The sequence below is a fragment of the Convolutriloba macropyga genome, chromosome 6 (assembly GCF_964194025.1).
Source record: "Convolutriloba macropyga chromosome 6, txConMacr16.3, whole genome shotgun sequence".
In the NCBI taxonomy this organism is placed as follows: Eukaryota; Metazoa; Xenacoelomorpha; order Acoela; family Convolutidae; genus Convolutriloba; species Convolutriloba macropyga.
Window position 1 is genome coordinate 64,234,513 of NC_134473.1, and position 13,210 is coordinate 64,247,722.

Genomic DNA, 13,210 nt, shown 5'->3' on the forward strand with positions numbered 1-13,210 from the left:
GTTATAGTTATCAGATAACAGCAGACTGGAAATCAGGATTTATATCTCTACCTCATTAGTTACCATTATACGCTTTATGGCGTTCCCATTTTTAGTATCGAAAAAAAGTGTCAACTGATTTTTAATTGGCCTCGAAATGTCTATTTCACACAGTCTACAGCCCTCTCCCCTCGCCGCATTTCGTCTTTTTTAATCCCTCCCTCCCCCCCCCCCCCCCGCACTCAACCTTACCCCTCTCATCAATCCCGGCTTTCAACTCATCTTATTTTCCTGAAGTTCACCGCACCACATCACGGCCTAGTTAGTTATGAGTAACAACCAGCCAACCGCCCGCACACGTACTTGCCCGTTATTACAAAGCCCAATTTCCTTCAAAGAATTTTTCGGGTTGCCGCTGAAGGAAAACAATTAGGCATTTTAGTGTAGGCTGTAATTTTCCCCCTTTGGCCTATTTCCTCCCCGGGTTCCTTGAAAGAATACGAGAAATAGCGGCGGTATTAGTCAAAAAGTTAAACCCTTGCAGCTAAATTTTTGTTATACTTATACAGACGTGAAAAGTTATAACTTCACGCCTTTTGTGTATTCATTCACGTGTCCCTATCACCCTATATCTTTAGGGTATTTTTTGCAAATGAGTTGTAAAAAACGGACAGCCTTTTTTCAGTTGAGCAAATAAATGATACCTACCCCACCTATCAAAATATTTGTATAGGACCCGTTATTTGTTATTTCAGGGGGTTGGTCTTGCAAAAATTTATTCACCCCAGAATCTAATCTATTTTTCCTCAAAATTTTATCCATTGTAAATTTTTGGAAGACAATAAATCAAAACAGTTTACAATAATTCATACCGGGAATAATTTTGACCTGATAGCTTTTGTTCACTTATTTGCTTTTGGTCAATTCCCGGGCAATAAAAGCCCAATTTATATCTGCGAAGCTGCTGAAGTAACCAATTTAGGTATGTATTAAATTTCCGGATCATTACCATCATAGCCCCCCACCCCCAACCCCCCCCCCCCCCCATAAATTATAGCCCCTGATGGTATGCTATCATGATGGTGGGGGCTGTTACGTTTTGACCTTGGGGGGGGGGGGGGGAGGGTTGTAAAAGTAAAATGAGAAATCTCCAAATTTCCAATATAATTGAGGGTACTTTTGCGCATTTCAGGCTTAACATTTTCCATATTTGCTCTATTTGGCAATCAAGATCGAAAAAATCAATCTCTTTGGATTACCCAATTACTCATTGTTTAATTCCATTCGGCCGACGCTCAATGGGCAGAATTTGCTGAATAATCGAGCCTGGAAATTAGCTGTATTTTTGCTGCCTCGAACAATATAGAATCTGTTATGAGACACCCCTCGCCCTAACCCCCCCCCCCCCCCCCGACATCTCTAAGTTCAAGGCTAGGGTCATCAACTTTAAAAAAAATTAACATCCCAGCAACCAACCAACCCCCCCCCCCCCTCCCTCCCTCCCTCCCCCCCCCCCCCCCCCGTGTCTTTATCTGAGAAATATACGGACTGAAGTGCTTTTCCGGCCTTGTATTTAAATATGGCCCTCGGGATATAGTCTGAGAGATAAAAATGTTGTTGAGACTTTGTTTAATAGGTGGTGATAAATTTCCTTTTGAAGTAATACTTTTCATGTCAGACAAAAGCACCATCAACATTAGTTTTCAACTGCAACTTCCACCTAACACCCACCAATGCATTAATACAAATTAATGCATTAATGCATTAATAACTGTAGAAATAAATGTGAACTAATATTTTTCAAGGAAAAAAATTGAACACAAACACAAACAATTTTTTGACAAAACAAACAAGTTTTTATTCAACTGAATTTCATCCCGAGGCGGGTTCGGGTGTAAATATTGCGAGATCTTACTAGAATGTTGCGAGAAACTCTTGCAAGAGGAAAAGTTTTGCAAGAGGAAAAGTTTTGCAACATTTCCTCTTGCAAGATCACCATCCCAAGATAGCATCCCAATCTTTTGATTATAGGGAAAATTCACATGCACATTACAACCCCAACCCCCCCCCCCCCACCCCCCATATCCTCATAGTTGTGATATCCCCCCCCATATCCTCATAGTTGTGACATAACACAGAGCCTCACCCTGGTATATAAACCATTAGGGGTATTATTGGAAAGACCGAAAGACCCGGAATCCGTTTTCTTCTATTTGACCTTTCGGCTTAAGCAACTGGATGATCATTTGCCAGGCTTAAGGCGCAATCAATACGTGATCAAGATTAATCGTAAGGTATTTCCTGCCAAGCTCTCAGTCTTTCCTCAATTTCAGGGGTCAATTCTGCCCGAAAAGCACACATACAACTTCCTTCTGAAATTTCCCATGCCCAATTTAATTTAACCCCACTTTTTTTGCTTCCACTTGGAAGTCCCGAAAATATTCAAAAAACTTTTTAAGAAAGAATTTACCAAAAAATGTGTTTACAAGAACAAGTGCAATTTGGTATGTTTTTTGTATATAGTATGTGACCACATGTGATTCTAAGCCCCCCACTTTGTTTATTTTTTCTCCAAACAAAATTTCTCCCAGCTCGAGTTTAACTTTTCCTCGATTTGTACACATTAATTACATGAACGCTATTTGTCACATCCCAAAATTCGTCTACATTTCATTCTGTTCACGTCTACTTAATCCCCTAGCACAAAAATATATATGGCACTTTCTACCATCTTAATTTTGGTCATAAGCTTCCTGTTTATGAAGATTGATTAAAAGTAATCCGCGGGATTAAAAAGTGACTGTTGGTTGTTCTGTGTTTGACAGTGAATCAAATTAATTCCCTCAATATTGCTTCCCCCTTTTGTCAGTCCAAGAGGGTATTCTTTTGAACTGTCTTTCAGATTTGTACTCTTGAACCGTAAGCCTTTTGTGTTATGAGAGGCTGTTCAAATTGGTAGAATTAGAGGTGACGTTTTAAGTCGAGCGAGATAATTGATCTGAGCTCTGTTTCTGATCCCAGTTCGCCAACACCTTGGAATTTGAAAATAAGGTAAGACTTAAATTGTTGTTTTACTTTTATAGACAATTGTCTTCTTTAGATTGTGACTTTTATCATTGTTAAATTATATTCTTTAGTTCAGTTTTATAGTTCAAAGTTTAAACCACTCCAATTTTTTTCATTTATATAAAACAATAAACTTCCGAAAAGCGTAAAACAAAAAAGCGTGCTTGAAAAGTCATAGTCCTCAATTTAAAAAAAAATGTACAAAAGACCGTGCTTTTTGTCTGAAAGGGCTAAGGTGTAGTTTCCTTGCATAGATTTTTCCCTTTCTGTCTTGACTAGCAAATGTCTGATTTAATTTTTTGATGAAAAATAAAACGTCTGAAATCAAATTTGAGAATTATTTTAATGTATCATAATTATTGTAGTCTTTTGCGCCTTTTTATGCAAAGTCTCTGCTTGTAAGATTTTCTTGCCTTTAAAGGTTTGCATGTTCAAAATCTCTCTCATTCAAATTTTTCTGGTACCTGAAGTAAATTGTTGGCAACCGATCGCTAAAAACACGCAATTTTATACTAATTTTCACAATTTTTTTCAAGCTTTTTGAAAATTTTTGTTGTTTTTGAGTTTTTCAGCCCTAAGTGTCAAGGAACATCCTCTAGTGTTTTATAATAGGTTACTGCGTAGTTTCTAGTGGCAGTGGAATGGTTTCAGCATTTTAACATCGCGAATTTTAGCTTTTTTTTTTACAAATTTTGCAATTCTTTTCAATTTTGACATATATTGTCATTGTTAAGGTTTTTCAGCTTAACAGAAAATCTCCGTTAGGTATTGATAATAATTTACTGGAAAAAATTTTATGGCCATAGATTAGTTTTCAACTTTTATTATCACCAATTTTAGCTGTTTTTTTTTGTCATTTTAGCAAATTTTTAAATTTTTTTAAACTTTTTGTAATTATATTTTAGGTTTTTCCAGCCTCAAGAGCCACATAACCTCCTCTAGGGTTTGATTGTAGGCTACTGCATAGCTTCTAGATGTAGTGGAATGTTCTTCAGGATTTTGATATCAGCAATTTTTAAAAAATATTAGCAATTTTTTCAAGTTTTTTGAATCTTTTAAATCATTTTTTCCGGCACCAGGGTCCTAGGGACCTCCTCCAAGGTTTAATGATAAACTGTAGCATATTTCCTGGAGTTAATGGAATGGTTATCAATATTTTTAATGACTCCAGCTTTAGCAATCTTTTGATAAAGTTTGATTTTTTTTTTCAAATTTTCGGAAAATTATTATCTTGTTCCAAGTTGAAGGATCTTTATGAGCCAGTGAATCTATTTAAAGCTTGAAATAGGGATTCTGGAAAGTCTCTTGATATGATTAAATGGTTTTGGATATTTTAATATGTAGAATTTTAGCAAGATTTTGTTAAAATTTTCTTTTAGTTTCAAAATTTTTGAATATTTTTGTACTTTTCTGAGTTTAACGATCTTTACTGGCCAGCGAAGCTTTTCAAGTCTTGCAGAACCTTTTAACTCCAGTGACAAAAATTAGTTTTGAGCATTTTCTCTGTGAAATCTGGAAGCTTTTCTTTTAATTTTTGCAATTTTATGCAAATTTTTAATATATCAGGTTTTTATTTGATTTATTTACTAACAAGGCTAGAAAACTAAAAGTTACAGAGTGGAATCAAGCTAAAGCTAGCCTCACTATACCGTGGCTTGCAACTGACGAAGTCAAACGCTCGCCGGTCGTTTGAGAGCAATTCGCTCGACGTTAGTCGGTTATGTTTTAGAGTGTTAATTGCAAATTTTTGGACGGTCCAAATATAATTGAGTTTACAGTAATTATTTAAACTGTATATGCACTGTCATATGATTTCTTGAATTACTTTATAATAAAAAATTTTGTTTGGGTGCGAATAACAGTAAATCTTATATATTTTTTCAATATAAGAGGAATTAAATCATAGGTCCAAAATGCAATTAGAAGCAATTTCAAAATATTCATAGACGTCATGTTTTTGTTATAAACGGTAGCACTCATTATGGTAGAAAGTCTAAATAATTTATGAAACTGGAACCAAGACTTTTTCTTAGAAAAGTGTAATATATGTTGCTTAAGACGATCAAAGTGTCAAGTTGGTTGAATTTTAGCGGAACTTTCTTTAGAAATAACGTCAGTTTAACAATTCGAGAGAACGAGGTTGAACGAGAACTACAAATGGAAACTGAAGGCACTCTAAAGAAATTTTGGTTTTGCAGTAATGAAAGTGCACAAAAATATCCCAATTTTATGGTTTGCATACACCACGTGTTTGAGCGCAAGATTTAACACGTTCTCGAGTCACAATAAAATACTTCACAAAAAAATTCTCAATTGTTTCAAGTTACTTGATTATCTTAAAAAAATAATCAATTAAATCGAGAAAAAGAATTTGAGCGTTTGCTTGATATATCATAAAACCGTCGCAATGCATCCAACAAATTTCACAAAAAAAAAATAAAATTTTCAAACGATTGATAAATGTTGAAAATAACTGGCTGAAAATATTTTAACCCAGCTAAAGTTCTCACAATTTTATTCAAACGAAAATTCCTCCTTTTTTGAAAATGTTGATTAGGATTTTTAGACCTAATAGAGTACATTTAATTTGTTTTGGCTCCCCAGTCATCTGAAGGAGAACATCATATGCTCATATCTTTTAAAAGTGATTTTCGGTAGCTCGATAGAAAACTTTTATGTAGAAAATGCTGAGTGGAATCTAGTTGATCCGACAAGTGTTCAAAACTGTCCATTCTGAGATTTTTTTGTTTTTGGAGGCACTAATGGACTTTAAATATTGTGGAATATTCTGCTCATTTCATACAACTTGGATGAAGTTTATGCAGTCTCTTTATTGCATTTTATGTTTTAGTAATTTATCAATACATATATGTCTTTAGATTTTTACAATGAAAAATGAGTTAATAAGTTAATTGGTGCAACAATTTTGGCTAGCCTGAAGACTTTTTCGTTTGTTCAGAAAGATTTAAAGAAGATCAGCAAGTTGGTATCTAACAAAATTGTGCATTGAACATTGCGTTCAACTATTGGCACAATAACTCAACAAAAAATTTTTTGAAGAAAATATGTTTTCTTGCAATTTGCTTGTTTATTTTGCATTTCTTGGCCAATTTGTTTTCATTTGAATTGAATTTTGTTAAATTATTTTTTAATTTGTTTCTATTAACAAACAAAAATTGACTATAGCCACTCAACCAAATTCTCTGCGAACTTTTTCAGTAGTTTTGCCCTTAAGATAAGGAAAAGATAGATTAATCTGTACCAATTTCTACTAAAACATCGAAAAACTGAATCACGCAAACATTTGATAGGTAGAAATAAAGGGGAAAATTACCGTTGTCATTTTAAGAACTTGTTGAATTGTTCAATTCCTAATTCTGTTTAATTATGCAACCTCAGAATGATGTTGTAAAAATTATCTTTGACTTAAAACCATATAAGGATGTGTTCAAAAATTTTATGTTTGCATATGTTTTTATTTTTTGGGTTCGACTATTCAATAAAAAATTTTATTGGCTTGTTGAGTTTGAATTCAATTTATTAACGAATTATTTTTGTTATCATCATATGATGCTTTGCTGAGTCGCAGGAATATGCTGTACTGAAAATAGTTTTTGATTTGAGGATTTCAAATTACGGATTTAGGAATGGCCCATCTTTTTTGACAGAGAAAAATTATTAGAATTTTTTCTTCACCTTTTTTATTATGTGCTTTTTAAACGACTTTTAATCATAACAAACTGTACCAATTTTTTTCTTTTTGAATATAATTTTAACCGGTCGACTATTTTGGAAAATTAGTTTCACCGTCGCATTACAACTTTCTTTTTGTTTCTAAAAATTTTTTTCGCATCAAGAAATTTTTAAGAGCTGATCAAAAATTCGGTAGTTAACTAAGTTTTGGGATTCTGTATCCAAACAGACAATAAAGTGTTATTCTTCCTTTTGCTTCGATAATTAACTTTTGCAATTTCTGATATATCTTCTTATCTTCTTTGCGTTTTTTTTGTATAAAAGATCAAAGAGCAGTTAGCATTTATTCATTCTTTTCTGTTCCGGTACATCAATTGAAAGTAACACAAAATTGAAAAATTTTGGAGTCCTATATAGAATCTTTTTGGTCATTGAGAATTTTTGGAAAAATAAAGACCTAATCAAAACAATATGCTTTCAAATTTTATTAAAATGTAACGCTAAAAATTTAACTGATAATTTTCGTCGAATATTAAGCCCACAGCAATTAACCTGCTTTGTTTGTGGATTTTTTTTAGAATACGATTCAAACTTGTACAAAATAAATATTTTACGGAAACTACAGCCGTCGAAATTGACAAAATAAATTTTACCCCAACGTTACATTCCTACGAAAATTGTTGTCCAAGCTTTCACTAATAGAAGTTGACTTTAATCCTTTGACTTTTTTCCAACGCTCCTCTAAAGAAAGCATGATCTAAGCTCTCCTGAAAATCCAAATACCTAGAAACGGAAATTAAGTCAGTCAGTATTGAAAAAAGAACTCAATTTTTAAAATAAATTTCTAAATTATTCCTTAACTTTTTTTTGAAAATATGCGGATGAGATGAGTTCGAAGTTCATGTGCGAGCTAACGCGACAGCGCCTTATGATGGTTATAGAATCAGCAAAAAGAACATCCCACTTTTCAATTATTATCACGCTTCTGTCGTGAGAGAACATTTCTGGTGTCGGTTAAAACTTGAATAAATTATGTCGGGTTTGATCAAATTGAGCTGAGGGTCTCGTGCCGTATTTGCACTGATTAAATTTGACAGCTCATTTCAAGTATTGTAATTTATTACTTAATAATAAAGATATCTAATTGGTGTTCAAAGTTTGTTTTTCTATCATAGTTTCAGTTGTTTATTTAGTTGTTCATCTAATTCGTTACTCATTATGAACTTTAATTCTTTCTTCCGGCCTAATTTTCCTCTTAAGTAAGTTAAATGCCTACGCAGATAGATATTTAAAACAATATTGACCACCATCTGAAATAAAAATCGATTCTGATATTTGATCGGAATCAGCGATCATTTCAAACAATTTTTGTGCTTACCGTTGCGTAAAGTTTACTTTGGATCTCGATTTGAAAGTTGTTGAAAAAGTGGGAAAAGTGAAAAACAGCGAATGGGAAGCAGAATGGAATTAAAGCGGAATTGTTTAAAATAAAAATTAAAAAAAACAAAACAAAGCGGAAATTTCGCTTTCGTGTTAGGATATAATAGTGGATTTACCGAGACAATTTATGGTCAGATTGAGAAAAATAAAGCGAATAAAAAAGGAAGTTCACCCTGTCTGTTTTTGAAATTATGAATGCCATTAGTATGAAATAACAGAGGAATAAACATTTAGTTTAAATGGACTTCAATCGTGTCAAATTTCCTACTCTTATACCCAGTTTATACGTTATCAAAGAACGCAGACACTTATCCCTAACTTTTTAGTTGTCGAAAAGTGCCCAAATTTTGATTCCAGATAACACTAAAGCACAAATTAAACATTTACAAAACAGTGCAGTTACTTATACAAGGAAGAGCTGTGGTAAGATGAGATTTTCGAAATAAACCTAACTCCTCCAACCAAATATGCCATCCCTTGTCAATTGCGATTGACTATCTTGTACAAGAGTTATTTTGTAAGGGTCTCTAGCAAGCGTAGTTTTACAAGATTTTCTGACGTATACCCAAAAAAAACCATAATTCGTCTCGCGAAATAGCTTTGTCCCTTAATCATTCAAACGATAATAGGCACCTAAAAACAACAACTTTTCTTAAATTATGATGTCATGATGTTATTGAAGTTATTAATATATACATTTGATGTGATACCACAGCAATAAAACTAATTTAGGATTGTGCTTAATCTAAAAAATCTCTTGAAAAAATGTTTTTGCTGATATCAAAAAAACTGCGCCAAAATACTTCCTGTTAGTCAGCAGCAGAAAATGAGCTAAACTTGTTTTAATTTGACAGCCATTTTCAGCTTATTTTAATTATTCTCAATGTTTTCACAAAACAAGCATAAGGCTAATAAAAAATATTACAACTATGTTGTTCAACTTCTCAATTACTGTTCCGACCCCCACTTTAGTGGGGAGTGAGGAACTATATACTCAACTGGGTTTTTTTTTTGTTCAGTCAATTTTGGCCGACCGATATATTCATCGTAGAGAATTGTGAGTGGTATCATTAAAAAGCCCGTCTAGCGTAGAATACGAAATTAAAAAGATTTTTTCGATTTTCGTGTTTTACAGGGAGTTATCGAGGTTTAAATTTTTGTGAACATTCGACTGTTTTTGTTCACATTTTCAGTAATTTTTGCTAAAAATTGGCACAATTTCGCTAATATAATTCAAAATAAGTTAAAATTTTTAACGAGAGAGTGTTGCTGTTAACGTTAGAGATAGAAGAGCATTGCTGAATTGTTTGATTGAAGTTTTATTGCTAAAACTGTTGATAAAATTTTCAAAATTCAAACTTTTTTCCATCAAAAAAACTTTTTTGATACACTTTGTTAAAGTTTGCCAGACTTAGTGACCCAGAAACCATAACACAGACTCCCTAATCTCAAAAAGAGCGCTAGTTGCAATTAGACGCCGGTTGATAGTCTTCCAGAGTTGAAACTTTGCACTTTTTTTTTGCATATTTAACTCGATAATTATACAAAATGTTTTGGCAAAAAAAAATTTTTTTTTTTCAAAATTTGAAGAATTTCACTCAACAATTGGTCTAAATCGCAAATAGTTGGAACACTTGTTGGCCGGTTTGCTGGGCGTTTGACAAAATCAGGGAGAGGTTCGATACTATCATGGACTCTTAGAATCAGAGACTTTTTGGTTTTCATTTTGATGCTGCCTTTTTTTAAAATATTTTGCTTTCGTTTTTTTTAATGTTTATTACTGACAATATTTTTTTTCACGGATCCGTTAATGAAAGCTCCAATTTAAGGCCAAAATTTGAGGCCGAATGTAGATACAGTTGGTTTTCAGAGAACCAAAGGGTTTTTTATGGCTTTGAGGAAGAGTTTTAGTGAAAATTAACTGAATTCTTGTCTTTTGCCTTCAATTGTTAGTCTTTTGGCAGTCTGTTTTTTAAGTTTAGTCCCTCAACGATCTAATTTTTTTCTCATGGGGTGCAACTGGATTTTTTCAATTCATTCGATTGTTACCTAATGTCTCTTATGTTATTGAATGTATTTGTTTTAAGGAAAGTTCTGTGATTTTTTGAACTTGTCAATTTTCTACATTATTTTAATCAACATTTTGATTATTCTCAGTAAGTACAGGTCAACCTTTCCTCCTTATAGAATAAAAACTAAATTTGGGGCCAAATTGTTTTAACAGAAGGTTTACTTGCTTTTCGTACTACGAGTTTTCATACAAAATTTTCTGATTCTTGTGCATAATTGCCCATTTTTGCTGTTGTTTTTGGTTCTTTTGTAAATTGTCATGTTATTTAACAATCTAACGGAAGAAAGTGAAGAAAAACACTTGAAACTGAACATAATTTTTGTTTTCATAACATATGGTTTAAAGGGCTGCGACACCGTTCTCTTGCAGAAATTGGTAGAGTTTTTTTTTGCCCTATATTTGTTGTTAATTTTTGTTGTCATATGTTAAATATTGTGTAATTAAAAGTCTCAGCGGCCAACTATAGATGAACACGTGAACTACAATAACTTATTTTGGTAAATAACTAATGGTTGTTTTGACTTTCGAATTAAATTTCTAAAAAAGTTGTAATAGTATTCTTCAACTTATCACTTTTTGTTCTGGTTTGCGTTTTTTTTCGTATTTTCCAATATTGTATAATTTTCGTAAATTAGCCTCATTATCTAGAGCTGTTTTTATTTTTTGTTGAATCAAACAAGAATTTTTCTGTTATTTAAACTTTTTAATTGATGTCTTCACGGCTTAGACAATTTGTTTCAGAAGAATTTTGTGAAGTTTAGATAAGTTTCAGTTCATGTGGTTCTTTTTGTTCTCATTTTGTGATAGCCGTTTTACAAGAAGATACTATGATGATCAAAGGAGACGCAAATGAAGATGTTATTTTCTCGCGGTTAATATCTAATAAATTTAATGGCTTCAAAACTGTGGTTTCGTAAATTTGTTTGTGAAACTTATTTGTTCAGCTTGTAAATAATGTTATTTTATAGTCTTATAATTTAGTCTCATAAATAACAGTTGCAATTAGTTTTCCGAGTAGTTGCAAGACAAACTGTCTACTCTTTGAGTCGAAAGCTTTTGTTGGCTAAGAATTTTGAAAATATTTGTTTTTAATAAAAAAAAAAACAGATAGATTTTTGAGATTGTCAATTTTTGTTTGTTAAAGTGTATCTATGAATCTCCATATACAATTCACATCATTTATCTTTTGAAATACAATGTGTTCTTTATAGCAATTTTATTTTCCTCAAATGCTCTTTCTTCTTGGAACAACCAGTTTTCAAAAAACCAATTTTCATGATTTTTGCAAATTTGCCCCTTTTTTGTAGGTTTTTCTTTTTTTTTCACAGCATCACAACAATGGGTGTCATTTGACTTACAAATGTTGTCATCTGCAAAAAATGCAAACAAAGATTTTTGTTATTTTTTGCGATCAGCTTAATATTTAATTGATTGGGGGGACATCGTTTTCGTGCATAATTTTTAGTGCAAATTTTTCGTTTTTGCCTGTATTTTTGGTTCTTTTTGTAGTCGTATGACAAATCCTGGATAATGAAAGGCCTCAGTCGCTCTCTATTGAGGTATAAAGGACTCTCTCAATGATTTCATTTGATGCGTAATGTTTCTAATCAGTTCGAATTTAATTTTTTTTTTAAAAAAGCTATTTTTAATAATTTTGCCGGTTTTGCTCAGTTTTTGTCGACTTGTTGCCAACTCTCTTTGAGAAAAAGTCCCATTTTTTGTTCCAAAAGGTACCGGTTAATCTTTTTAGTATAAAATTTATCTGACGCCATTTTGATTTGTTTATTGGTTTTCAAAAAATGGACAAGGAGTTTTGGTCATAATTAATATTTGTAACTATTTGATTTTTATTGCCGTCTTTTCTGGTAGTCATATTATAGTAGCCACAGGTCTCATAGGCCCTCTAGAGTAGATTGTTTTATTTGTAATTTGTTGAACGATATGTTGATATTTTAATTTTTTAATCTCTGCCTCATTTGGTAGACAATTAAGTGAAAAATGTAGATGAGCGGGGTCGAAACTTAATGTGCGAACGCACATTACCGAGCCTCCTTGTTCCAATATAAGCGTTACGTCTAAAAATGCGGAAACACATGTTTGTGTTATTAGTATTTCATGCATCTTTTCTGTAGCTATGTTGACCGAAACGTTTTTATCAGGAACTTTTATTGAAGTGTTTTCAACCTCCAAAATGTGCTGAGGAAGTAATATATTCCCATTAACACAAATTTTGTTCAACAAACTTTTACTGTGGGACAAGTTTTTTGCTCAGTGATTTTCATGTTCTTTTCATATTCGAAAACAGAGAGCATCTTTTATCTTTAAACATAGTTAAAATTAACAATCTGCACATTTATTGAACCAATCCATGAATGTTTTAAACTAATCTATGAAAACTATACATCTTCTTTTTGTTAAAAAGATGGTAAAACAAAACTTAACAGTTTTTATTAGTTTTAAACGTTCCTTAATTGTTTTTCAATTAAAAATTAATGTTTAAGCACAATGTTTACACTCAAAAATTACTAAAACTGCAGTAGTTATGTCACTAACACTGTTGAGAGTTATCTGAAACATTAAAAAACTGCTAAGAATTCAACTTTTACAAAATAATTTTAAACCAATCACACCGCAACAAGACTAATGTTATGTTGACTCAAACATATTCATTAGGTAGGAAATTCAAATTATAGCATAATTGAATAATGTTCGCGAAAACTTAATTGATAACTTTTGTTGAAGGAGATTGTTTCGCGATTTCGAGTTGCTCTATGACTTCTATGAGATTTTAAACCTGTGATAAAATCACAAATCAAAAACGTGCAAAAAATTTGTTTCGAAGAGCTATAAACGGTCTTTTCTTTTTTTAAACAAAATTTTTACGATATTCTTGCAATTATTTTCAAGTTTTTAATCATCGTGAAAATTTTAAAACCGCTCTTTACCAGGGATAAAATCAAT

General features: G+C 32.3%; 1 protein-coding gene across 3 annotated transcripts in view; it reads left to right on the forward strand.

Moving 5' to 3' along the window:
• Positions 1-859: 859 nt before the first annotated feature.
• Positions 860-13,210, forward strand: part of LOC142341862 (TNF receptor-associated factor 4-like) — an 80,230-nt gene continuing 67,879 nt past the window's right edge. The window contains exon 1 of one of the 3 annotated variants that reach the window (XM_075393136.1): positions 860-961. Coding sequence is in view for 1 of the 3 variants with exons in the window: in XM_075393134.1 (XP_075249249.1) it covers positions 7,957-7,997 (41 nt within the window). In the remaining 2 variants the exon portion in view is untranslated. Of the gene's footprint in view, positions 962-2,340; positions 3,031-7,926; positions 7,998-13,210 lie in introns of those variants that run through there. The other 2 variants (XM_075393135.1, XM_075393134.1) reach the window with 2 other exon arrangements.